This window comes from Mustela putorius, unplaced genomic scaffold, assembly GCF_011764305.1.
Source record: "Mustela putorius furo isolate JIRA1106 unplaced genomic scaffold, ASM1176430v1.1 tig00000592_pilon_pilon_pilon, whole genome shotgun sequence".
NCBI classification, from domain to species: domain Eukaryota; kingdom Metazoa; phylum Chordata; class Mammalia; order Carnivora; family Mustelidae; genus Mustela; species Mustela putorius.
Genome location: NW_025421426.1, coordinates 8,919,852 through 8,945,302, shown reverse-complemented (window position 1 = coordinate 8,945,302; position 25,451 = coordinate 8,919,852). Strand labels below are relative to the sequence as shown.

Below are 25,451 nucleotides of genomic sequence, written 5' to 3'. Positions count from 1 at the left end.
CAACACAAGGTTCATCTCTCATAAGGAGATCTGGATTTCCTCAACAGTTATGGCTGGGCCCCTGACCCCTGGTGGAGAAGTCAGAATCTGAGACCTGGGCCCCAGTTTCCCCATCAGGCCGGAGACAGTACAAGCCCATAGCCACCCTTTCCCACCCCCAACCCCTCGGGAGGAGGTTGGAATTTGACCATAAAAGAAAGAAAAATCCATAAAGCACTGCTATTTATTTTCCTTTTTCATTTTCGGCCTCGGAGGAGTTTCCATAGTAACACAGCCTTCCAGAGTCTTCTTCCCTCCCTCCCTGCCCCCTCCCCGCCCCCCCTACAGACGCGGGGCTTCGGAGTCCAGCCTCAGGGCTCAGGCTCGCGTGGATGCTAGTGTCCTCGGGCTTTCATTGGTTACCGCCAGCCGAGCCCCTCGTAACCCTAGGAACAGCACCCGCCCACAAATCGCCGGGCTACGATTGGTCTAATCCCCCCAAACCGAACGCGAACTCTTCAGGCCATTGGCCCAAGTCACGGCGAAGCTGGTGCCGCGGTTGGTGAGCCTAGAGGTCAGTCAGAGTCAGAGGCAGGGTCAAATAGGGAGAAATGGCGACGGAGGCAGGCAGTGGGTGAGTGATTCTGAAGGGTGGAGGTGTGAGGCGATTGATGATGGTGGTCAGCCGTGACACAGCTCCCAAAGGGGTGGGAGGTTGACTTCTCTTCTGGCTCCGGCCGGACTCCGAATGGGAACGTCTGATACCTACATCCTCCCACCCGGGTTAGAGGTGAGAGGTCAGAGGCCGCGTCCCCACTCGGGTGTTTGGACCTCAGGTACTCGAAAACAGTGAGGATCCCGAACCAAAGACTCAGCTTCCAGCTACTTATGGAGTAATGGTGGGAAAGTCACTTAACCTCTTTGAACCTCAATTTCTCATCTGTAAAATGGGGATAGTAACCGGGTTTGGGGCCAAATAGACGAAGCTTTTAAACACAGTACTGCAGTTAATAGAGGGGTTTATGGAGAGGCAGGAGAAGCCAAGCACATGTGATAGCTCCTGTGCGTGGTTCAAGGGCTTGAGGCTCAGGAAGAGTCACTGACTTGCCTAGAATCATACAATTTGGGGCGCAATTAGGTTCTCATATATATACTAGGACCAAATGGAAGAATGGATGCCAAGCGGTAATCTGTAAATATAAAGTGCTAAACAAATATTTAAAAAGATATCTAGGGGGGTGGGGAGGCCATATGCACCTCCACCCCTCACACCCACTTAAATCTCTGAGAACTGAATCTTTCCAATCTTTCCATGCCCAGCTTATCAGTTAGGTCTCAGCTACAATGTCGTCCTCTCTCCCCACCAAGAGACACCTTCCCTTCCCGCCTTAGCTACATTTCTCTCCCTCTCCCATCTTACTGTCTACCTGTTATCCAGTTTTGTGCTCTCTGCATCCTTCATTGCCTGTTATATCTTTATCTGTTTACATGTTTATCATGCATCTCCCCCAGAACAGTGCTGATCCACAGTAAGCAATATTATCTGGATGAATAACTGAGGCGCTAAGCCCCTACTGTCTCCTTAAGATTCTGTTCCTCTCCATAGGCGCATCTTTGGAACAAGATCGGGGAACTACATCCCAGCCTCACGCTTCAGCTTGCTTGGAGCTTGAGACCTTGAGAGTCCTGGACAGCAGTCTTTTGACCTTGGCATCTAGACGTCTCCCCTCTCCCCCATGGCCCTGACAATGCTGAATGAGTTCCTGATTGAGGACCCAAACCCACCTATGCTGCTGTATCAGGTTAGCAAGACTGCTCAGTTAGATACCCTCAACTACCAGAGCTGCTTTATGCAAGGGGTCTTTGCCCATTTCCCTGAGATCTTATTTATCCACCGGACCTATAACCCAACGGGCAAGGTGCTATATACCTTCCTGGTAGATGGACCTCGGGTGCAGCTGGAGGGTCATCTGGCCCGGGCAGTCTACTTCGCCATTCCAGCCAAGGAGGATGCTGAAGGCCTGGCCCAGATGTTCCAGGTGTTCAAGAAGTTTAACCCAGCATGGGAGAGAGTCTGTACCATCCTGGTGGATCCGCACTTCCTCCCACTACCCACCCTTGCTATGGAGTTCCCCGCAGCTGAGGTCCTGCTCTCAGCCTTTCACATCTGTAAGTTCCTCCAGGGCAAGTTCTATCAGCTGTCCCTCGAACAGCCTGTGGAGAGGGTGCTCCTCAGTGCCCTGCAGAGCACAATGTGCTCGGCCACCGCTGGCAACCTGAGGAAGCTGTATACACTCCTGAGCAGCTGCATCCCTCCAGCCCGGCTGCCGGAGCTCCACTCCCACTGGCTGCTCAATGACCGGATCTGGCTGGCGCACCGCTGGCGAAGCCGAGCTGAGAGCAGCCGCTACTTCCAGGGCCTGGAGGTCACCACCCGCATCCTCAGCCAGCTCTTCGGCACCACCCCCTGTGTGGAACAAGGCATGGCCTCTCTGCTCCGGTACATGCAGCAGAATGCAGGAGACGAGGCAAGCTTCAGCCTGGGCCTGACGCCCCAGAAAAGTCAGGCCCCCTTAGACGTCAGCCCGGAAAGCCCCAAAGTGGAGCGGCTGGTAGAAGCCCGCATCCAGCACTCCCTCAATGCCATCTGCACGGGGCCGGCCGCCCAGCTCTGTCTGGGGGAGCTTGCTGTGGTCCAGAAATCTGTGCACCTCGTCAGTTCCGGCTCGGAGAAGGTGAACATCCAGATCCTGGAGGACACCCATCGGGTGCAGCCCCAGCCCCCTGCCGGCTGCAGCTGCTACTTTCACCAGGCCTTCCACCTGCCCTGCCGCCACATCCTGGCCGTGCTCAGTGCTCGCCACCAGGTGCTTCAGCCCGACATGCTGCCCGCCCAGTGGACAGCAGGCTGTGCTGCCAGTCTCGACAACATTCTGGGCAGCAAGTGGAGTGAGACGCTGGATAAGCACTTGGCTGTGGCTCTCCTCACCGAGGAGGTGGGTCAGCTCTTGCAGCACTGCAGCCAGGAGGAGTTTGAACGGAGGTACAGCACCCTGCGGGAGCTGGCCGACAGCTGGATCGGCCCTTATGAGCAGGTCCAACTCTGATTACCTTCCATGCCCAGAGATGCTCATGCACACATACCCGCTCACATCCACCCCTACATGCACAACACACACACACTATTCTACTTCCGTGGGCCTTCCTTCCAGGAAAAGAAAAGGGTCTTCTATTCTACCGTGGCCTGTTAACCTAAAATGTGTCTAGTTCCTAAGACAGGAGTCAGCAAACCCTTTCTGTAAAGGGCCTGGCAGTAAATATTTTAGACTTTGCTGGCCATGGTCTCTGTCGTATATTCTTGGTTTGGTTTTGTTTGGCAGCCTTTTCAAATGATTAAAAACCATTCTTAGCTCAAGGGCCTTAGAAACAGGTGGCCCTGCTCTAGGATAAGATACTGGGTGGAGATCAGGTGCGGGGGCTTGGTAACAGCTTCCCCAGTCATTAGATGACTCACCTGACCCACAGAGGAGAGGAGGTAGATCCCAGCCTTTGTTCCCTGGCCCCCACAGGGGGGTCATTAAAGTCACATTTGCCTATTCCAGCCCTCGTCTCATTTTGTATCTTCTAGAAGACAGCAGAGCAAATATCATGGAAAGAATAGACTTTGGAGTCTGCCACTACGTGCAAATCCCAGTTCTTTCAATGCCTGATTTTTGAGGCCTAGTTGTACCTTTTACTAGCTCTGGGACATCAGGCAAGTCCCCCCTCAAAAGGCTCGATCTGTTCATCTGTAAAAATGGATATCCTCCCAGCACTGATGAGATTAAAGGAGAGCCTGCCTGTAATGGGCCCTTGACCAGTGGGCGCTCAAGTGTTCATCTTCCTTCCTTGACACTCGTCCCATCACTTGCCCTCAGCTGGCTGGGAAATGTCAGGCAAGAGGAAAATTCACGTTGCCTAGGACTTTGTATCACAGTCTTGATCAAATCCTGAAACAAGACAAAAGAGGCCTCCACTCCAAGCGGGGGGGCCTCCTACCTCAGGTGATTTTCATTGTTACTACTCTGAGAAGTCCTGTCTCCTGACTTACTGGCATCTGGAGAAAGTTCCTGGGTCTGGGCCCTGATGAAAGACTTGTATTGACAAGAGTGGTTCATACCACCACCCTATCCCCATCCGTCTCACAGGCACTCCCAATTCTGTCTGCCCAAAAACCATACAGAGAAGCTGCCCTGTGCGTCTGGTGCTATTTCATCCAGCTACAAGCAGGAGCCAGGAGGCTGGCCTCTCCTGGATCTCATGAGGGGCATTTGCCCAGAGGCTGTGTGGGCACGGGCCTGCTCCCACCGCGCCCCCTCCGCAGCCCCCTCTGGCTCCGGATGGGCCATCATGAAAGCTTGAGCCGCCCGGATCAGGTCCTCTTCCCGAAGCCCTGGGACAGGCACGGTGGGGATGCCTGCGATCATCATGGCCAGGGTAAGGATGCAGATATCAGGCTGGGAGCCGTCCTCCTTCCCCCCTGCCTCAGAGGGCATCGGTAGAACCCCTGGTGACAGCCCACACAGCAGCAGGGGCCCAGGCCTGCTGGGGCCACCCAGGCGGGGAGCTCTGCTTCTGGAGCAGCCATCCTCCCAGCCCAAGCTCTCCGGCTGCCTTGCGAGGGGGAATCTGTGGTTGTATCGGCCATAATCCTTCCGCTGCAGTGTCTCCCAGCCAGCCCCCCCAGGGCAGCCCCTGGCTTCCGGCACTGCCAGGGCTGGGCCCCAGGCCTGGGCAACAGGAGCCACCTGCTCAGCTTTCTGGCTCACTGGGCCTAGTCCACCAGAGGCCACCACCACTGGCTCTATAGGACTATAGAGGCCAAGGGATGAGCCTGGAGAAGTAGCCCCACCTGTAGAGACAGGAACGAGATGGAATGTTACTCTCGGTGTCTTTCGGGAGGCCCTGAGGGGCAGGGCACAGAAGCAGAGTACTGGAAACAGGAGTGATTAAGACCAGCCCAACAGGGCTGTCTAGTGGTTGGGAACTAGGTGTTTTACTCATATCCGCACCCCCGGTCTCCAACACTGAGTAGGTAATGGAGAAGTGTTTGTTGATTGAATGAGTGAGCAGGTAGCTACTGGCAAGACCTTTCAGAATGGCTTTCTTCAGAGAACTGATTCCAGGGCCAGCCCAGAAACGTCCAGCAGAACCCCCACCTCCCCAGAGCCAGGAAAACAAGTTCTCAGGGAAAGTTGTGATGCCCCCTCCAGTTCCGGGAGCCCCTCTCTCACCTTGACTGGAAGGCGGAAGACCTTGATGAGTTTGTGGAGACATGAAATAGGACATGGCGGCCGCAAAGCCCCCGTTTGTGAGGGAACAGTCCTCTGCCTCCTGTCCTACCCCTTCCACCATTCTAGAATGTCACCTCATAGTCCCTCCCCTTTACACCTGGAACCCACCTCATAGCACTGACCTGTTCGTTCTAGAACCTGTATATGACAATAGCATGGGGTTAAAAGAGTGCTGGACCAGGAACAGGACATTCTAGGTTCTTACTTCTACCTTGGGCAAGTCACTTGGATAATTTTGTTCTTTGATATTCTCCTCTGTAAAATGGAAGTAATGATACTCACTTCCTCACCAGAAGTCGTGAGCATTAAATGAGATTATCTGTCATGGAAGCAAATGATCAGAGATACCAATAAAGAAGCGAGTGCTTTGTGCTCTGCAGTATGAGAAGGAGTGCTCTGCCCTCACTCATTTGCTGTGTGACTTCAGAATACATTCCTGTCTTTAGGCTTCGGTTTCCCATCTGCAGAATGAAATCGCTGGTCCAGGGTGTCAAACTGGGATGGACATTAAATTCTTTGGGGAGCGCTCAGAAATCCTGATGCCCAGCCTTGTCCCAGACCAATTAAATCCGAACCCCTGGGTCAGACCCAGTTAGTATTAGTCCCTCAAGTGTTTATACTATATGCCAAAGTCAAGACCTCTATTCTAGGGGAATGCTCCTCAATCCTGGCTGTACATTAGAATCTCTGGGGAGCTTTTACAAAAGAACAACGTCTAGGCCTAATCCTCCAACAATCAGAACGGGAATCTCTGGAGATGGGGTTTGGGGCATCAGCTCTCCAATGTATCCCAGATAACCCTAATGAGCAGCCCGACTAGGAATGCTGGTCTAGGTGATGTCTATAATGCTGTCTAGGGGCGCCTGGGTGGCTCAGTCAGTGAAACATCTGCCTTCGGCTCAGGTCATGATCCCAGGGTCCTGGGATTGGAGCCCCACGTTGGCTCAGCAGGGGAGGCTGCTTCTCCCTCTCCTTCTGCCCCTGATCATGTGCTCTCTCTCAAATAAAATCTTAAAAATAACTAAATAAAATGCCCTGTCTTGCTCTGACCTGCTGACTCTCAACGTTTCTACAAGTGCTGCTAATGGGCTTCCAGGGCAAGGAGACCGTCCAGTGATGGGTGTCAGCATCAGCTGTGTTTATTTCCAGGCCTGGCCGGCTCCGGGGCCAGGACATGCTCGTGGCCCAGTTCTAGGGCCGCTGCAGGCCTTTACTCGTACTTGCAGAAATCCTTAAGTCCTTTTGGCAGGTGGAGCCCATCAATGGCCAACCGGTGCACCACGCTCCTTTGGATGACCAGGCGGCAGAGAGTCTGCAGGGACGGCACTGTGGAAAGAAGGCTGTCAGAGGCAAACTTAACTGGAGGGGCATCTGAGCCTGAGACCCAGAAGACCTAGGTCCTGGTTCTCCTTTTGTCATTAACTTGGGCAAGTCCCTTCTGCTTTCTAGGTCCAGCCTGCATCACAGGCTGTTCATGTGGTTGACATAGCACCTCTTTCAAAACCTCCACAATGCTGCAGCCCTGTTTCTATTGGAACCCCTCTTAGCAGTTGCTGGGGGCACAGGCAGTGTGCCTGACTCACCTGTGCACACCCAACATTCCAGCACAGGTCTGACACAAGAGTGGGTTCTAGTTCACTGAATTCATAAAATGATCAGAGGTATAAATAAAGGGCTTAAGAAGGCTAGGGGCGCCTGGGTGGGTTAAAGCCTCTGCCTTCGGCTCAGGTCATGATCCCAGGGTCCTGGGATCAAGCCCTGCATCTGGCTCCCTGCTCAGCAGGAAACCTGCTTTCCCCCCACTCTTTGCCTATCTGTGATCTGTCTGTCAAATAAATAAATAAATCTTAAAAAGTGGGGGGGGGGGCCTTAAGAAGGCTATAAAGGACCAGATCGCACGAACAATCTGGAGCCTATGATGCCTTTCAACCGGTATGCCCAAATCCAGGAGCATTTGTCTAATAAGAGAGCACACAGCTTCCAAGGCAGCCCAGGTGTGAGTTTAGATTAATACAGCCCTAGGTTAATACAGAAAACACTGGCAAAGCAAGCAACCTAATAGATCACAGCTGAGATGGCGAAACAGAGGCCCAGAGCCAGGCAGTGACTTGTTCAAGATCCCAAGCAAAAGCAGAATTTCAAGTCTGATGCCTTAACTTCTACACTAAGGCTGGACAAACGGAAGTCTTGCTAGCTGGAGTGAGAATTCTAGCAAATTCCTGTTCCCACACTGGGCCAGGAGGGGTCGCTGCTCAGGGGGTGGGATACCTACAGCCATACTCGAGCTGGACCAGGCGCACACTCTTGGTGGAGGCAAACACGTCCACCACTGCGTAGAGAGGCTGGGCGGCTGGCAGCCCCCGGGCGCTAGGGCCCATGTCCTCGCCGTTGATGATGATGTGCATATCGGCAGTGCCGTCCGGGCGTGGGCAGAAAAGAACGCCCAGGCGGCTGCGGCGCGCGGTCGGTGGCAGCACGTTCAGCTCATACAGCTGATCCAAGAGGTGGCTGTAGAGCCCGGGCCGGCTGCGACCCACGAGGCGGTCGCGGGGAATGCGAAACTGCTCGATGCACAGATACGGTTCCACCAGGAGGGCCGGGGGGTGGCTGGGGGCCAATGCCTCTGCCTCCGGGCGGTCCTCCCGGGGCACGCGGTTGTGATGGCGCGTAATGGCGAAGACCCAGGTGTGGCCGAGGCTGACTAGGTCGGGCAGCGAAAACTCGGGCACGGAGGCCAGAGTGGCGGGGTCTAGCGCGGTCAGGCCGAGGCGCAGGTGCCCGCACCAGCCCAGCTCTTTCTCCTCGATCTCGACCAGGAATACCTGGCCCGGGGCCAGCGGCTCGCGACTGAAGCATACGCCGTGAGCGAAACTCTCCACGCGTGTGGCCCGCGTCCCGGAGAGGTCCACGCGGATGTTGGCACCGTGCACCTGGTGGAAGCGGGTGGGACAGGGCTCGGGACGCGCGGATCTCCAGGCCGCTCCCAAGTCCACGGGGTCGGAGACAGCAGCCATCTCCCGGCCACGAGACAGGCCAGCGGGCGCCGGGGGCTATTTTGGGAGGCGTGCTCAGAGGGTGACCGCGGGGGCACCAAGTAAGGTAACCGTCCCATCCCCCCGACTGCCCTTCCCGAGGCTCTGCCCTGGGGTCCTAGCGCCGCTTTCTCAGCCATCCCGCTTGGACAGGGGCCCACCGGGAGGCCGAGGGATCCTGGCCGCCCACATCTGGGTCATCTGATGGCTGGCGCGCGCGACACGACCTGGGAGGACTGTGGACTCTGTCCGCACGCAAGCCGCCGCCTGCGAGCCGCCGGTCCCGGGGGACCAGCGAGGCCCGGGCTGGCTGACTGTCACGTGACGCCGGCACCCACGTGACTTCGACTCCACATGACCTCCCGCGACCGGGCCCCTCCTGGAGAGCGAGGACGCGGGGGAGCAGAGGTGAGGGTGTCCGGGGAGGCCGGAGGGGACCCGCGGCCCGGGTGGGTGGGCGCTGGAGCCTGGCCGGGAACTTCTCTGGTCGCGCGCCGCCAGCTCTTCCGCGGGGCCGCCCCGCGGAAGCGCGGAGGAGCGAGGGAGCGCGGAAACAGACGGCCCTGCTTCCTGCTGCAGATGATCGGAGCCGCGCTGTCGCCTCCTTGGCTGCTGCTGCTGCTCCTGCCCTGGGCGCCCCCAGGCCAGGCAGCGCCAGACGTGGATGAGATCCAGTGCCTGCCTGGGTTGGCCAAGCAGCCGGCTTTCCGCCAGTACTCCGGCTACCTCCGTGGCTCCGGCTCCAAGCACCTCCACTACTGGTCTGCCGCCCTCCCTCCCGGGCGGGGAGGGGACGGGGCACGAGCTGGGGGAGGGTCTGAAGACCTCCCGGGGAGCCTGGGAGAGGGGCACTCACCCTGCTCTACCTCCCCTCCCAGGTTTGTGGAATCGCAGAAGGATCCCAAGAGCAGCCCTCTGGTGCTTTGGCTCAACGGAGGGCCTGGCTGCAGCTCCCTAGATGGCTTCCTCACAGAGCACGGCCCCTTCCTGGTGAGTGGAAAGCCACGGTCTCCCCCCTACAACCAGGAAGGGGACAGCCCCCAAAGGAAGGGGCTGGGGAGGAGGGAGAGCAGGACTTGGAGGTGTTCCCAGTGTGCCCTTCTCCTGAGCCTGGGTTCCCTGGTCTGTACCATTGACCTGACTTTCTATACCTCGCAGGGGTTTTGCCCGAGTGTGGAGTGCCCAGCACAGTGGCCCTTGGCACTCAGTTCTGTTTCTCCTCTTCAGGTGCAGCCAGATGGTGCCACGCTGGAGTACAACCCCTACTCTTGGAACCTGGTATAGCTGGAGCCGGGGGTCCTGTGGGGGTGTCCGGGCACTCGGATGGGTTGGGGAGCCTTCTTCAGTTGGTTTCCTCCTGCCATGTAGATTGCCAATGTGTTGTACCTTGAGTCCCCAGCTGGGGTGGGCTTCTCCTACTCTGATGACAAGACTTATGCCACCAACGACACCGAGGTGAGTCCAGTGCCTGCCCTGTGCCCCAGCTTCCCCAGTTCTCTAAGGGTAGCCTGAGCCGGAGAGAAGAACATGGCGCTGGAGTCTGTTTTTGGCTCTTTCGCAGGCTGTGTATGGTCTTGGCGAAGCCACTTCCTCCTGCTCAGAGTGGGTGGTGGGTGTCATGATCTCTGAAGTCCTTTCTAGCTCCAATACCAGAAGCTTTCGGTTCCCTCCATCCTGCTTTCCCTAGGTCGCCCAGAGCAATTTTGAGGCCCTGAAGGATTTCTTCCGCCTCTTCCCGGAGTACAAGGACAATGAGCTTTTCCTGACCGGAGAGAGCTATGCTGGCATTTACATCCCGACCCTGGCGGTGTTGGTCATGCAGGATCCCAGCATGAACTTGCAGGTAGGGCCGCTGCGGGATGGGAGTGAGGCAGCTTATGGTCGTGGCCTTTCGGTGAGCGAGGTCAGGCAGGCCATCTTCCCTGTCCAACATGGTCTCCTTTGTAATGCGCCTGCCCCTGGCTGGCCTGCCCCTGCTCACGTGCCTCCCAGGACGGAAGCTCACCTGTCAGCCAGCCAGATCTGTTCTTTACTTTGAGTGGCCTCCCCACAAACCAGCTTGGATTTCAGTGTCCACATTGCTGGAGGTCTGGGTGTAGCCCAGGGAGGCTCCTCCTCTCCCTCAAGATGACCTGGATGCCCTGGCTGTTTCACAGGGGTTGGCTGTGGGCAATGGACTCTCCTCCTATGAGCAGAATGACAACTCCTTGGTCTATTTCGCCTACTACCATGGCCTTCTGGGGAACAGGTATGGGAGGGGACGGTTGGGCAATCTCTGGGGTGGAGCAGGTCATGAGATCTCAGGTCTGCTCTCCAGGCACATGATACCCCCAGGCCCTACCCCAGTTTATGACCAGGTGGGGGGGGGGGCTGGGGTTGCTAGAAGTGTTCAGTGCGGGAAGGGATTGAGGAGGGCGCCGGCAGGATGGCCCCAGAGCAGCTAGGTGGAGAACTCCATACCATCCCCTGTGATCCATATCCTTGTCCCCTGGGAGGCAGGTGGTGGGAGGTTGGAGGGAGAACGTGGGAGGCCCCCCTTAGGCCTGAATGCTTTTGTGCCTCTTCTACAGGCTCTGGTCTTCCCTCCAGACGCACTGCTGCTCTCAAAACAAGTGTAATTTCTACGACAACACCGACCCAGAATGCGTGACTAATGTGAGGTTCTTCCCCCAACCTCTGTCACCCCTGACACCCCCAGCCCAGAGAAGAGGACCACATCCCTTCCTTGGGGACTCCCTGACCCTGTCCCCTATGGCATTCCTGTCCTGCCTTCTACAGCAATTTGGTGTTTTCTGGGACACATCTAGGGATGTGTTCCTGTCACTACTTCCTGTGACTTTCTCGGCAAATCCTAGAATCCCTGTGAGGGAAAGGGTCTCTCACACCTACAGTGTTCCATGCACTGGGCTGACATAGGTCAACGCAGATTATTTGATATTCAAGTTTCCCTTTTAAGGGACATCGTATTTTCCACATGTTCTAGAAGAGGAAAGTGATGTCAAGAATGTTAAAGTGTAAAAAAAAAAAAGAATGTTAAAGTGTTCAGGTGAACTCGCCTGAAGTCACAGTGCTAGGAAGCAGTGCCACCAGGGTTTAGACCCTGGGCTGGCAGATGCCTTCCACTGAGCCTCAGTTCCCCTACCTGTAAAAAAAAGTGGGGGAAGGGTAACAACAAGAGGCGAAGCAGGAGAGTGATGAATCTTGGGACGTGTTGGTGAGATCCTGGGGAGGCCAGGGCTTTGTGAAACGGGGGTGGCTCGGCATGTCATTGCAGCTACAGGAAGTGTCCCGCATCGTGGGCAACTCGGGCCTCAACATTTACAACCTCTATGCCCCCTGTGCTGGGGGTGTGCCCGGCCATTTAAGGTAGGCCCTGCGGTGTGCCCTGGGGGGCCCTAGCCCCGCCTGGAGACGGAGGCACCCATCCTCCACTTCACTTGCAGGTTCGAGAAGGATGCTGTCGTGCTCCACGACTTCGGCAACATCTTCACTCGCCTGCCACTCAAGCAGACACGGCATCAGGTGTGCAAGCATCTGGGCTGCTTCTGGTGGGGGTGGGCCAGGGCGGCAAAGACCCTGACCTTTGGTCTGGTCTCCCAGGCTCTGCTGCTGCGCTCCGGGGACAGGGTGCGCATGGACCCGCCCTGCACCAACACCACGGCCGCCTCTACCTACCTCAACAACCCTTATGTGCGCAAGGCCCTCCACATCCCTGAGCAGCTGCCCCGCTGGGACATGTGCAAGTGAGGCGCTGCGGCCAGCCGTGGTCTGGGGGTGGCAGGCTCTCGGGGCCTGTGGGTATCAGACGGGTTCCCAGGAACCCCTTGGCCAGAGTCTCTCAGGGGTGGCCTTCAGGGTGTGGCGGTGGGTTAGTTGTACAGGAAGTCTAACCCTTCAGCTGATGGATGTTTCACCAGTTCATTGGTAGAATGTTAGTTTGCTTCCCCAGTAGTGAGTCAGTAGACCCTGTCCCCCATCCCCGCTCCGCTACAGTCCCCAGTTGCACAGATCTCCTGTGACCCGTGTTGAGTAACATGGTGACGCCCGGCATGGCGGGGGCCACTCAAGTCCATTCTGATTGGCCAGCACCCCTGCCCTCCTGCCGTTAATGCTCTGTGGTTCTCACACCCGTGGGCCCCTTGGTGCTAAATTCCAATCGTGGACCCGTCACTAAATGTTTCCATCTACGTTTCCCAACGGGGGTGAGTTGAGGACCTCGGCGTTCCAGCCTCTCATCCAACTAAGTCCTAGAGGCGTGACACAAGGAGAGGACTGAATCCCAGTTCTGCCCCCTGGGCTGGAGCTTTGAGCTGGGAGGGGACAGGACGGGGAGGTCTGCCATGTGACTCTTTGTTCCCCTTTACCTGGTCTCCGTGGGGCCTGCCCACGTGCTCCCGCAGCTTCCTGGTGAACATACAGTACCGCCGTCTCTACCAAAGTGTGCAGGACCAGTACTTGAAGCTACTCACCACGCAGGTGAGTGGGAGCTGCGCGGTGGGGGCCACCAGCAACCTCAGGGCCCCCTTGAGAGTACTGCTCTGGACACCAGAAGCTGAAACTCTAAGAAATGAAGCCCAGTGATACAGGGTCACGATTTGAACATGGCTTTGTCCCCCACCCCATGCTGCTCTGTGGTAGGAGGCTGGGGGTTCTGCATCGGCCGAGGAGACTTTAGGTGGAGAAGAGCAGGAGTACGTGTTACGTGTTACGGACAGGCAAATGGAGGTCCAGGGTGGGAAAGAGCCTTGTCCAAGGTCATCTAGGAGACCCTGACAGCCAGTCAGGACCAGATTCTGTACCCACAGTGCTTAGAGCAGGAGCTCTAGTGTCATATGGACTGTGTGTAGTTTCCTTTACTAGCCGTATGACCCGGGGCACGTTTCTCATATCTTGAGATTAGGTTTCCTCACCTGTAAAATGGCGTTAATAACAGTATCCACCTTCATAGGTGAAGCATTTAGTAGAGCACTGGACATGTAGAAATACCTGAGTATTTCCTGCTTCATGCTACTTAGCTGGGCCCCCTGAATTCCCTGAAGGGGTAGGGCTTGAACTAGGGAAGGGCTGGGCCCTGCGCTCACGCCAGAGCCCCCGTTCCCTCTCTTGTCCGGCTCCAGAAATACCGGATCCTGCTATACAACGGAGATGTGGATATGGCTTGCAATTTCATGGGGGACGAGTGGTTCGTGGATTCCCTCAACCAGAAGGTAAGGCGCAAAGATCCCGGCTCCGGGGACGGATGGGGCAGTTGTGCCTGGCAGCTGGCCTCTGCGCAGGCAGACAGGGCAAACTCTGGGGAGTTCCGGGCCCCTGAGGTCTTGCTGGCAGCTGTGAACAGAGATGGTGGGGCAGCAGCAGGCTGCTAAGTCTTTCCTGGTGCGGCAGATGGAGGTCCAGCGCCGGCCCTGGTTAGTGGACTACGGGGACAGTGGAGAGCAGATTGCTGGCTTCGTGAAGGAGTTCTCCCACATCGCCTTTCTCACCATCAAGGTAGAGCCTGGGCCTGACGAGGGTTGGCTTGGCTGGAGGGGATGGGGCAGGACCCACCCATTCTCTCCTCCCAGCTGCCTGATACACTGGGTTACCGTCTGGGCCCATAAGAGCAAGTTTTCTGGAGGGAGTGAGAGAAGAGGAAGGTCACTGGCTGGAGGGATCCAGTAGGATGGAGGAGGCACCGAGGGGCAGGGGTGACACAGGAAGGTGATCTCACAGAGCTTTGCTTCTAGGGCGCTGGGCACATGGTCCCCACCGACAAGCCCCAGGCTGCCCTCACCATGTTCTCCCGCTTCCTGAATAAGCAGCCGTACTGACAGAGACCAGTCCCCGTTCTGCCCGATGCAGCCGTACTGACAGAGACCAGTCCCCGTTCTGCCTGATGCAGCCATACTGACAGAGACAAGTCCCCCTTCTGATCCAGCCCCTTTCCTGCCTCTCCTGCTAGGAGGGAGGCCCTCTTTTGTGCAAAATGCCCCTGTGGGGCAGATCCCGGCCTCCAGAACCAACCTACCCCACCACCACTGCCCTCTCCACAGCCCTCCGCCTCCCAGACCAGGCCCCAGTGCCTCAGAAGACAGCCTGGGGGAGTTAGCACTTTATTCCTGACTGGGGTGGGGCCTGGCCCCTTCCCTTCATGCACTGGAACACAGCAGAGCTCAGCACGGCCCATGGGGAGGGTGGACCATGGGGAGGGTGGACAGACTGTAATCAATGGAATGACTGATTATGGAATTAAATTGGGTACAGCTTAAAGCCCTGTCTTTGTGGCACTGGGGGTTAGGACACTATAGGCTGGGGGTGGGAGGTCCTAGAGGAGGGGATGACAGGTGTCTGGAGTCCCAAAAGCCCCTTCCAGGGTGGGCTTGAGGACTCAGGCAGCCGCTGTGGAGGGCGGAGGGCCACTGGATGTCTAGGGGTCCCGGGTGTCGGCAGGCCGGTTCTTCTCAATCACCTCTCGCAGCCCTTTGGCAAAGTGGAGGTCAGCCCCGATGGTGAGGAAGCCCTGTGCAGTGGGGCAGAGAGGGGAGTCTGTTCATTCCATCACAGAGGCCAAAATTTCAAGATAGAGACAGAGTTCTTAGCCTTGAGGGGTTCTGTTTAGTGGGACAGGAGGAGCAGCAAAGAAGGTCTTCTAGCTCCCTGTGAGGGGTATAAAAGAGAGGCTGCAGGAACACAGTCAGTGGAGGTCAAGGAGGGCTTCCTGGAGGAGGTGACCTCTTAGCTCAGACGGTCAAGATAAGTAGATATTAGGGGTGGAATCCGGGAAGAGGCTTAGAAGGTGAGGGCACAGCAGTGCAGAGGGCTGGAGAAGATTAAAATGGGAGGGGCCGTCAATGAGGGAGGAGCTGGGGTCAGGTGCCCAGTTAGTTAGGTTGGTGGTGAATCGGGGCGGGGAGGCTCTGCCCTCCTCCATCAACCCCCACTCACCGCATGATTCGTCACTACCTCACGCACGAAGTTGATGCCCTCGGGTAGTGGGATCTGCACGCCCCGCCACATCCGCTCTGTGGGTGGGAGCAGTTGGCTCAGCCGGGATCCACCAGCTCCCCTCTCTTTTCCCTCTCCTGCCCTCCGACCCCCAGCCCTACCGTTGAGCATGGGCATCACCCCAATCTGCAGCATGGTCTTCAAAGGGGCTTGCAGCGGGATCAGCTGGGAGGGAGAGGGCGGGACGTCAGGGCGAGCAGTAGGAAGCCGACGGGCCTCCGTTGCCCAGCCCTGACCCGGCCTCGGCACCCCCCCCACCCGCAACTCACTGCCAGTGACTCCAGGGCGGACTGGTTCGAATAGATTCGGAACCTACAGGAGAGAAACAAGTGTCCAGTAAGCACAAGGCCCAGAAGTTCCCCTTCTTCAGGCCACCAGATGTCCCTCTGTCTCAGCCTCAGATGTTCCCATCTTCATATCTGTCTGGGGTTTCTGCCACTCGCCAGATGTGCATCCCTGGGTGGGGGAGTCCTTTCTCCCACTTTCGGTTCCTTTTCTTCAAGTTTGCTACTCGTAATTCATTGACCACTTCCTGTATACCAGACTTGGCCTGACCGCCTGGCGTGTATGGTTTGTGTTTATTTAATGAAACTTACAGAATTTACTTCCTCCTAGTACTAATAAGCATGTTACAGAAGTTAAGTAGTAAGATTTTTTTTTTTTTAAGATTTTATTTATTTATTTGACAGAGAGAGATCACAAGCAGGCAGAGAGGCAGGCAAAGGGCAGGAGGAAGCAGGCTCCCCGCTGAGCAGAGAGCCCGATGCAGGACTCGATCCCAGGACCCTGGGATCATGACCTGAGCAGAAGGCAGCGGCTTAACCCACTGAGCCACCCAGGCACCCAGTAGTGAGATATTTTAAAATGCCAACGTGACTTCATCCTCCTGACAGCTCTAAGAAGTAGGCACTATGAAATGATTTGTACTTTTTAGATGAGGCAGATCGAGCCTAGAGAGCCGAAGGCATTCACCTGCGGTCTCACAGCTGGTAGAGGGCAGAAGCTGCCTCTAGGATCTAAACTCTTTTTTTTTTTTTTTTAAGATTTTATTTATTCATTTGACAGAGATCATAGGCAGAGAGGCAAGCAGAGATAGAGGGGGAAGCAGGCTCCCCACTGAGCATGGATCCCGATGCGGGGCTTGATCCCAGGACCCTGGGATCATGACCTGAGCTGAAGGCAGAGGCTTTAACCCACTGAGCCACCCAGGTGCCCCTAGAATCTAAACTCTTAACCACGACCCTGCAATATCTCATTTAACCTCTGGGACAGTGCTGTCCAATAGACCTTTCTGCAGACCGTGGCACATTTGCCCCCGCTGTGTAGTAGCCCCTGGCTGCCTGTGGCTCACATAGTAGGTGCTATTTTTTCCCTCCATTTAGTCCTGAAGAAAATGAAGGTGAAGTGATTCTTAAGATCAGAAAAGCTGTTTCTGTCTGAACCCCTGTGGTTAGGCTCTTTGCTGTGCGACTCTGGGACTGTGGGCACGTCACTTAACCTGGGCTGGTTCATTCCTCTCAGAAGATCTGCTCTGCCTGCCTCTGGGTCATAAGATAATCTAGAGAAGTTCCACCTGATTAAAATGCATTTGTTACACATGAACAAAGACCCTAGCTCCCCAGTAGCTATAGATCTGTTGTTGAACAGGCGCGACTATCCTGAAGGCACTCAGGCTCAGTGAGGTGAAGCGCTTGCCCGAGACCTTGACTGGTGCTTACCGGCGCAGGTCCAGCTGGGTGCGCAGCGCCTTCCCCCGGAGTGCCATCTTGGCACTGAGACGGGCGTCCTACAGGCAAGGGGGTTGGGGAAGGGTTACTGACCCACGGGGTCCGCAGCATGCTCATCCCGACCCTCAGTACCCCCGCTCTAGTGTCCGCACCATGATCATGCTGGACAGCTGGACCTCGGGCTGGTCAGGCGGGACCAGGGCTATGGTGACACTGGCAGTGACGGAGACCGTGCTCCCCGAGGGCTTGATGGTGCAGCGAGGTGGGGCCAGGACGCGCAGCTCCAGCTTCAGCGGGGAGTCGATCACCGCTGGGCTCTGGGGACAGAGTTGGGGGGGGGAGGTGGGGGTGGTCCCAGATCTGCTCCCTGATGAGCTCCAGGAGGGAACATGGGGTGGCTCTGGCTCTGCCTGCTGGGAGCCCAGACCCGCAAATAACGAGGACTGGTGTGGCTTCCCAGACCCTTCAGAACTGTACCCAGCCTCTGTGCCTTTGCTCACGTGAGGGATGGAATGTCTCCTTCTAATGCTTTCCTGAGTTCTTGCTAGTGGGGATCTATATCCAGCCAGACTCCTCCAGGACAGTGTTTGCATCAGATATCCCCACCCTCTGCCGTATCATTTGCTCTGCACTGCTGTGCTCTTGCCCGTGTAGGCACTGACCAATATTTTGCCTGTGTTAGCTCATTCAGACCTCATCATAACCATGTGAGGCAGGCATTATCATGCTCACCTTGGAGATGGGGAAACCAAGGCACGGAGAAGTTAAGTAACTTGTCCAAGGTTCTGGAGTTATCCAGGTGCAGACCGTGGGATGCAGACCAGGGCAGCCTGGCCAGGGAGTCCGTGACCCTCCCCCCCACTTGGCCATCAGGCAGATGGTGACGATGAGGATGACAGCAGCGAGGATAGCAGCTAGTGTTTCCTGAGCAGTTAACCTGCACCAGGGGCTGCTCTAATTTCTTTACGTGAATTAATTCAGTTAATCCTCAGTGACAGCCCTTGGAGGCTGTATAGTGTAGAAGAGATTAAGGGCAAGCCCTCTAACGATCACTGAGATCATTAGATCACTGTGACCTCCCAACCCTCTTCCCATGAAACAAGGGGCAATCATAAGGCAAAAGAAGAACACATCAGGGGCGTCTGGCTGGCTCAGTCCGTAGAGCATGGAACGCTTAATCGTGAGGGTAATGAGCTCGAGCCCCACGATGGGCATAGAGATTATTAAAAAAAATTAACTTAAAAAAAGAATACATTGGTCATTGTTAGAGTCCCTACGCTTAGAGAGCTTGGGTTCTCAGCCTGTGCTCCTCCTAGCTTCATGAAGAAGTAGCAAGGGCCCTTCACAGACCTGAAATCGACCTTGACAAACAAGAGAACTTAGCCACAGGCGAGACGTCGGGCCTTCTGTCTACTGCTCAGTGGCTGTGGGGGCCTCTGCCTGTACAGCTCGCGCGTCCCCTCGCTGGTGTGCAGGTGGTGTGGCCGCCCACCCTGGCCACGTCCCTACCTCCCGCCAACACTCACCAGTAGGACAATGCTCCCAAAGTAGGTGGCTCTCAGCAGCATGTCCAGATCGTGGGGCACCTGGAGAGGGGAAGAAGATGAGGCAGGGTTATCGGGAGTTTCAGACAGGTCCCCTCTTGGCCATCCGGCAGACAGACCCCGACATACCTTGTCCCCCACCAGGGACAGCTTCAGGGCTTCCGCCCGGAAGTAACTTTCCATGGCAGAATCAAAGAAGAACTCCGAGAAGGCCACGTACACCATCCGCTCCTCCTCCTGCAGCTGGGGCTCTACCGCCCGGTTGGGCAGGCTCCAGCTCCCCTCAGCCAGAGGAAAGAAGGCCCCCTACAGTTGGGGGATCGGGGTCAGCCTGGCCCAGCACCCAGATTTTCCCACGCCCGGTGCCAGGCCCCGTGAGGGTTGGACCCAGTTGCTATCTTTAGGGGTCTTATTAGCACAACTTCTTCTTTTAAGTTGTATTTATTTAACTAATCTCTCCTCCCAACATGGGGCTTGAACTCACAACCCCAAGATTCAGAGTCGCATGCTCTACCAACACCCCACCAGGTGCCCTCGTTGTCAGCACAACTCCTAAAAAGTCATTCAGAGGAGGGCAGCTGGAGTTCTGCAAGGGAGCACTCCCATTAGGCCAGAGAAGGGACACCCAGGAGAGGGACTTGGGGAGGAGGTGGCTTGTGAGTGGGTCTTGAAAGATACAGAGCAGGAGTGAGAAAAGCTGCTGTTGACATTTACATAGATTATGTGCATAGAGCTGTTATGTCCAACTGCTTCAGGGGAGGTGGGAAAGGGCAGCACCCGAGCAAAGGCCCTGAGGCAGGAAGCCAGGGGCATATTTGGGAAAGAATGAGTGCAGAGAAACAGGGTGAAGTCAGAAAGGTGGAGCCAGACAAGGTTAACCAGGCTCAGAAGCCAGACCCAGGGGTTGAACCGAATTCTGCAGGCCATGGAGGTCCACTCAGCAGTGGAGTGGCCCAGAGCTGTGCCTTCAGAGGACAAAATGAGCAATGCCGGGAACGAGGAGGAGGTCTGGTTAGGTCAGAGACACCACAGCAGCCAGGCAGCTCACCCGGAAGTCCATGTCCAGGTTGCTGTCGGAAGCGACGGGGTCCTTCAAGAGGGAGTAGTCGATGCCAACCAGCTCATCCACAGAGCTGCGAACTGTGGGAAGGGGCACAGTCACTCAAGCTGTGTTCACCCTTCTGGGCCTATTTCTCATCCACAACACGGTGATTAGAAATCCTCCCTCGTAGGGTTGTTGTGGGGATCAAATCGGTTTTACGTGGGAAGCAGTCAGTGCTCAGCAATATTAGTGACCACTCCTGCCATCGCCACCCCTATGGCAAGGGCTCCGTGAGATCACTGAACAAGACGGCAAGGGATTCTTTTCCCTCGTTGTTCTGCATGCCCTGTGTGTGGGGCGTGATGATCTCTACCCCATAGCAGGCAGAGGTCATGGCAGGAAAAGGGAATTCGTGTTAGTTGAACACCTGTTAAGTGCAAGGGATGAATACAGACAAGCTCCCAGTGATCAGCAAGTCCATATCAAGGACCTAGACAGTCATCGCTTAGTTACTAGTTCCAACAACCCCCACAAGGAGGCATCGGCAGCCAAGCGAAGACACCAGGGCCCAGAGAGAGGTGAGTACTTACCTAGGGCCATGTGGCCAGTCAGCAGCAGAGGCCCTATTTGAGGCCAGGGCCTGGCAGGGGACTATTCTGAGGCCCTGCCTGGCAGCTGCACACCTGGCCCCCTCCTCACCCCCAGTCCAGTCCCAGGCATGGCCCGGAGCTTCCCAGCCGGCCAGCACCAACTCACCAGGCACAGTGTCCAGGAGTGAATTGAGGAGCACCGTCCCTGCATGGTAAAGCACAGGGCAGATCTGCGAGGTGGGGTCTAGAGTCAGGGCCTTCCAAAGAGAGGAGGGCACCCCACACACACACTACTGCTGTACCTGCTGGTTCAGGAGAAAGCGCATCCCCGAGATGATGAATGTGGAGAGGAACTCATACACCTTCCTGCAAGGAGGGGAGAGACCACGTGAGCCCAGACTCTGCCCTACCCCAATCCAGGTCCAGGAGAAATCACTAGCCTGAGAGATGGGGAGGAGGTGGCTCAGCTTTACTGTATTACCACCTCTTTAATGGAGGGTTTCCAAATCCCCTCTCTAGCCTTATTCTCAAGACCTAACCCCTGCCCCCCACGAGCCCCCTGAATTTACCCCCAGTTCTTCAAACCTGCTGTAAGCACCCCCACTTCCAGATGCTTACTCATACCTTCCCTTCCACCCTCAGCGTTCCTGTCCTGTGTGTCCCCCTGTATAGGCTCAGATGCTTCCTCTTCCAGGCAGTCTTCCCAACTTACCCTCTTCTGAACCCAGGGAGGACTCAGTTCCTCCCTCAAAGCCCCAATAACAAATATTTTGTCCCTTCAGCTAGGCTCTGAGTTCCTTTATGAATCCTCAAGTACTTGCATATACGTTATTTAATAAATAAAAACTTGGCAGTATACCAACACCAGATGATAAATCCACCACCTTTTCTTTCCCACTCTCTTTGAGAACAATCACTAAGTCCCCTTCTCAGCCCCAAACCTGAAATTATGCTCTTGTTTTTATCAGTAGTAGTGAGGGCTACAAATTACTGAGTTCATGTCCAGCTGCACATACTGATCCTCACAATTACTCTTATCTAGGAAGCTAGCCACTAACATGCCAGGCACTGTTCTAAACATTTGTACATATATTAACAAACAGTCTTCAGAACATAAAATTATAAAATAGTTCCTATTATCATCCTCATCTCACCAATGAGGAAATTGAGGCACAGAGCTTCAGTGCCTCGACCAAGGTCACACAGCAGGGAAATGAGGATGCTGAGAGTTGGACCCTGTTGACCTGGCTCCCAAGTCTGTGCACTTTGCATCGTACTAGGCAGTAAGGCTCAAAGGGGGGTGCCCTGGGTTGGAGATCGGGCTTACTTGAAGGTTCCCCCGAAGGCTGCGTGCATTCTGGAGACCGAGGCCTGGCAGGAGACATTGGACACTTTGATGCGGCCAGTGGCATCCCGGGAGAGCTGCAGAGCAGTGCGGATGGACACACCCTCGGCAGAGGCATTGATGTAGCCCCCATCATACCTGCAAGGAGGGGTGGGGCACTCAATGTCCTGCATGATGGTGTCTTCGCCCGCCCCTACTCAACCCATACCTCATGATACTTTTCTTTAAAAAATTTTATATATTTATTTGACAAAGAGATCACAAGTAGGCAGAGAGGCAGACAGAGAAAGAGGAGGAAGCAGGCTCCCTACTGAGCAGAGAGCCTGATTTGGGGCTCCATCCTAGGACCCTGAGATCATGACCTGAGCCCAAGGCAGAATCTCAGCCCACTGAGCTACCCAGGCACCCCGCCATGATACTTCTTTTTTTTTTCTTTTAAGATTTTATTTATGTATTTGACAGAGATTGCAAGTAGGCAGAGAGGCAGGTGGAGAGAGAGGAGGAAGCAGGCTCCCTGCTGAGCTGAAAGCCCAATGCGGGGCTCGATCCCATGACCCTGGGATCATGACCTGAGCTGAAAGCAGAAGCTCTAACCCACTGAGCCACCCAGGTGCCCCTGTCATGATGTTTCTTAATAAGGCTTCACTTCCCCGGTTTACTAGACATTCTACCAAACCCTTATGAAGTGGGTCTGCTTGTCCCTATTGCCCAGATGAAGAAATTGAGATGCAGGAAGGCTAAACGATTGCCCACAGCCCCGCGGCCTCCCAGCCCTCCTGATCCACCCTCCACTCCCCAGCAGTGCCAGGTCCTCACAAGAACCAGTAGACAAGCTGCCTCCGGAAACGCAGCCCCAAGGACGCGTTGCTGATCTGTAGCACCAGCTCTTGCTCTGGCTGGAAATGGAGCTCAGAGGATGTCAGCTGCAGCTCTGTGACCTTCACCCTTCAGGAAGCCTCGGGATTAGTTTCAGGACCACGAAGTGGGTCCCACCCAACCACAGGAAACTCATTCCCTCCACTCCCGGTCCAGGCCTGGAGAAAGCTGAGGTGGGTGGAAGGTATTCTCCCACTTCCCCTCAAGTGCTGGGCCTGGACTTGGGACAGCTCGGAGATGAGCTTCTCCTGACCCAGGTGTTAAAAGTGAGCTTCACCCCTTCTTTAGAGTGATTGCTTGCACTCCCTTCCCTCTCACACCCTGTAGTTGCTTAACCTGCTCTTTTAACCGAATGCTTTGATTTGGTCTCTGTCAGCTGAGCTGCATATCCCATTTCTCCTATCCCCACCGTCGCAAGTTCTTGTCTCTTGTTTCCTGGTACCTTTCCCTTTAGCTCCACCTCGGGGCCTAGACCCCACTCTCATCCCCTGGCAAGTTTCCTGACTCCCCCTTTCCGGGGCTCTTTAGCCACGCCTCAGCCTGCAAGGATTCTGCTTCGCGGTTCTTGGTCCCGCCTATGTTGGAGGGCTTGGCCTTTATATTCTACGCCCCATCCTGTCTCTTGAGTCCCGCCCCCTAGATGTGGCCACGCCCCTACCCCACCCACTTTGTCGTTTCCCCCCCACACCGGCCCTAGGACCCGCCCCCCAGGTCTCCTACTTACTCCGAGATGTTGTAGTAGAATTGGCCTTCCCGGCCCCGCAGGTCCGGAATGGTGATGGTCTCCAGCTCTTGTTCCAGAAAGCGCAGGCCCTCCTGCTTCACTGAAGTAGCAGCGAGACCCTTAGGTCCTGCGCCCACTGCCGGGGCGACCCCTCCCTCATCGGCCCTCAGCCGGCCCCGCGCCTTACCCAGCTCGAGCGCCTTGGAGGTGATGCGGATCTTGCAGCCTGGGAGCTCCGCATGAGCGCCTACCAGAAACGCTAGGAGGAGGGCTCCGAGGAGGGCCATGGCGAGCGGGCCTGGGGTGGGGTCGCTGGAGTCATCAGGGCCGCCCAAACCCACTCCCCGGTTGTCCAACCAGAAATGGGACTGGCCGGATCCTTACCCTCGAAACAGCTCTTCAGGGAACTTGGAACCAATTATATTGCCTCCATTTGGCAGATGCGGAAACTGAGGCTCAGGGAGTCAATGCGACTCGCGCTCTGGTTCCCAGAGGATTTGGGACACGGGGGAACGGGAGGGGACATCTTCGGTCCCCCCCGTGCACCCGCCGCGTGATGAGTTTGGGCCTCCCGGGTACCAGCGCCCCCCCCTTTCCTTCAGCAGAGGGCGGGCGCGGCTTGCCTGTTACTATGGAAACGGCTGCACGCGCATTCCTGGGGGGTGTCTCGCAGTCTCCCAGGCCCCGCGCCGGGGGGAGTGGAGGGGGCTGCCGGCCCAACCTCGGGCTCCCGGTCTCCCGGCTCCTCCCGGTCCTAAATCCCTGCCATTGGGATTCGGCCTGGTACCCCCGCCCCCCATATCAGCGCCCGCCTTCACGGGATCTCTACCCCACCCGGGTTCAGTAGACCACGCAGCTCAGCGAGGGGCTGGGGGTGGATGGGGACGCGCCCCAACTCACTGCGGCGGAGCTGGGGCGGGGGGTCGGTGCGGTCACGTGGGGCGGCGGGCTGCGCAGGGGATCCGGGCGGCAGGGTCTGGCGGGCAGTGCTGTTCCAGCCGCCTTTATAATGCCGGGCCTCTCCGACCCCCCTCCTCGCTCCCGCTCTCCCCTCCTCCCTCAGGGGCTGGGAGGGACGGGGCGGAACGCTGGCAGCCGCGAGGGTGGAGAGGACTGTACAGAGCCCCGTGACAGGCCCGGCCGCTGTCAAGACAAGTGGGGGACCCAAGCCGGGAAGGAGGGAGGGAAGTGCCGGAATTGGCCCGCCCAATCCCAACAGTCCTTGCTTCTCTGGGACCGTGGTTTAAATTCCAAATGCCCATGTCTTCTTGTATGATCCTGAGCAAGTCACTTCACTTGGGTTACAGCGCCTCAGTTTCCTCATCCAGCAAAATGTGAGGGATACTTGGGACCACCCACAAAATCAATGCCCAAGGCACATTTTCTTCCTTTCCACCTACAATCATCAAGACCTCTTCTTGGCAGGCTTCACCCGGGGACCCCCTCCCCACCACCACCACCAAATGTCTCTATGTCACTATGTACCACCAAATGTCTCTATGTCACTATGTAGGGACCTAACAGGCCCCAGAGACTTCTCCCACCAGAGTCCAAGCAACTGCTGCCTGCCCAGGAGGTTGGGCGCAAACTGCTGGAGTCACCCCAGAGGCAGGCAGGGTTGGTGTTTCCCAGGGACTGTGGATTTTGTGTGTGTGAACCTTTGAAGCTAGGTTCTCTGCACAGTATCTCCATCTACTGCCTGCGGTGTGTCCCCAGCTCCTGGGACTGGCACAGAGTAGGTGCTGGCTAACCCTAACCTTTGTTTGTTGTCAAATGGATGAAAGCGGAAAGGAAAAGCAATAAAGGTGAGTGTCCACTGAGAACACATATGTAGCACTAAGCACTCGTCCAGGAATGCCAACATGTCCTGACTTGCCCAGGACCTTCCTAGCTTTGAAACTGAATATCTCCCTTCAGGGGAACCCCCTCAGTCCCAGGCCAACAAGGACAGTTAGTCATCCTGGATCTAGAGGAACTTCTTTAATCTTAACCTATGAGGTTGCACTTGTATGGACCGACCCTAGCAGGAAACCAGACGTGAAGACCACTGGACAGCTACTACCAGAAAACCCACGAACTGTGAAAGGGTGGGAGGTGGTATTTCTAGCCCAGTAGCTAGTGCTTAGACTTGAGTCTGACAGACCAGGATTCAAATTCTTGGAATTCATCCAATTTTTGGACCCCTACTGAAGCAGCGCTGAGACTCCTTCCTCTTCCAAAAAACAGAAACAGCAAGGTCGTTGCAAGAATAAATGTGCCTCCTGGCTGTGCTGAG

At 56.1% G+C, this 25,451-nt stretch overlaps 5 protein-coding genes across 8 annotated transcripts; 2 read left to right on the top strand and 3 right to left on the bottom strand.

Moving 5' to 3' along the window:
* Positions 1-473: 473 nt before the first annotated feature.
* On the top strand, positions 474-5,717 carry ZSWIM1 (zinc finger SWIM-type containing 1). Of its 4 annotated transcripts, none has more exons than XM_004746324.3 (2): positions 474-769; positions 1,586-5,717. In XM_004746324.3, exon 2 carries the CDS (start codon positions 1,716-1,718, stop codon positions 3,084-3,086), a length of 1,371 nt encoding a protein of 456 aa, XP_004746381.1. In that variant the 5' UTR covers positions 474-769; positions 1,586-1,715; the 3' UTR covers positions 3,087-5,717. The 4 variants fall into 4 exon arrangements, with proteins under 4 accessions (XP_004746381.1, XP_004746380.1, XP_004746379.1 ...); XM_004746323.3 differs by having other exon boundaries at positions 474-815; XM_004746322.3 differs by having other exon boundaries at positions 474-878.
* SPATA25 (spermatogenesis associated 25) lies at positions 4,239-5,373 on the bottom strand. The gene is made up of 2 exons (XM_004746326.3): positions 5,253-5,373; positions 4,239-4,870 (listed from the first exon to the last, which is right to left on the bottom strand). Exons 1-2 carry the CDS (start codon positions 5,371-5,373, stop codon positions 4,239-4,241), a joined length of 753 nt encoding a protein of 250 aa, XP_004746383.1.
* A 712-nt stretch (positions 5,718-6,429) lies between the features above and the next one.
* NEURL2 (neuralized E3 ubiquitin protein ligase 2) lies at positions 6,430-8,462 on the bottom strand. Its single transcript, XM_004746305.3, has 2 exons — positions 7,585-8,462; positions 6,430-6,638 (listed from the first exon to the last, which is right to left on the bottom strand). The coding sequence occupies exons 1-2, from the start codon at positions 8,324-8,326 to the stop codon at positions 6,523-6,525; spliced, it is 858 nt and encodes a 285-aa protein (XP_004746362.1). The 5' UTR covers positions 8,327-8,462; the 3' UTR covers positions 6,430-6,522.
* A 157-nt stretch (positions 8,463-8,619) lies between these two features.
* CTSA (cathepsin A) lies at positions 8,620-14,593 on the top strand. The gene is made up of 15 exons (XM_004746311.3): positions 8,620-8,752; positions 8,924-9,105; positions 9,223-9,334; positions 9,572-9,622; positions 9,713-9,799; positions 10,032-10,187; positions 10,501-10,592; positions 10,915-10,999; positions 11,619-11,710; positions 11,788-11,866; positions 11,945-12,087; positions 12,745-12,820; positions 13,462-13,551; positions 13,730-13,834; positions 14,071-14,593. Exons 1-15 carry the CDS (start codon positions 8,699-8,701, stop codon positions 14,152-14,154), a joined length of 1,488 nt encoding a protein of 495 aa, XP_004746368.1. The 5' UTR covers positions 8,620-8,698; the 3' UTR covers positions 14,155-14,593.
* LOC101679831 (phospholipid transfer protein) lies at positions 14,421-24,308 on the bottom strand. The gene is made up of 16 exons (XM_004746313.3): positions 24,077-24,308; positions 23,364-23,474; positions 23,177-23,276; positions 22,393-22,521; positions 21,559-21,714; positions 20,534-20,597; positions 20,398-20,461; positions 19,648-19,739; positions 18,729-18,905; positions 18,582-18,641; positions 17,208-17,372; positions 17,047-17,114; positions 15,598-15,640; positions 15,430-15,493; positions 15,269-15,345; positions 14,421-14,843 (listed from the first exon to the last, which is right to left on the bottom strand). The coding sequence occupies exons 2-16, from the start codon at positions 23,461-23,463 to the stop codon at positions 14,751-14,753; spliced, it is 1,452 nt and encodes a 483-aa protein (XP_004746370.2). The 5' UTR covers positions 23,464-23,474; positions 24,077-24,308; the 3' UTR covers positions 14,421-14,750.
* Positions 24,309-25,451: the final 1,143 nt, after the last annotated feature.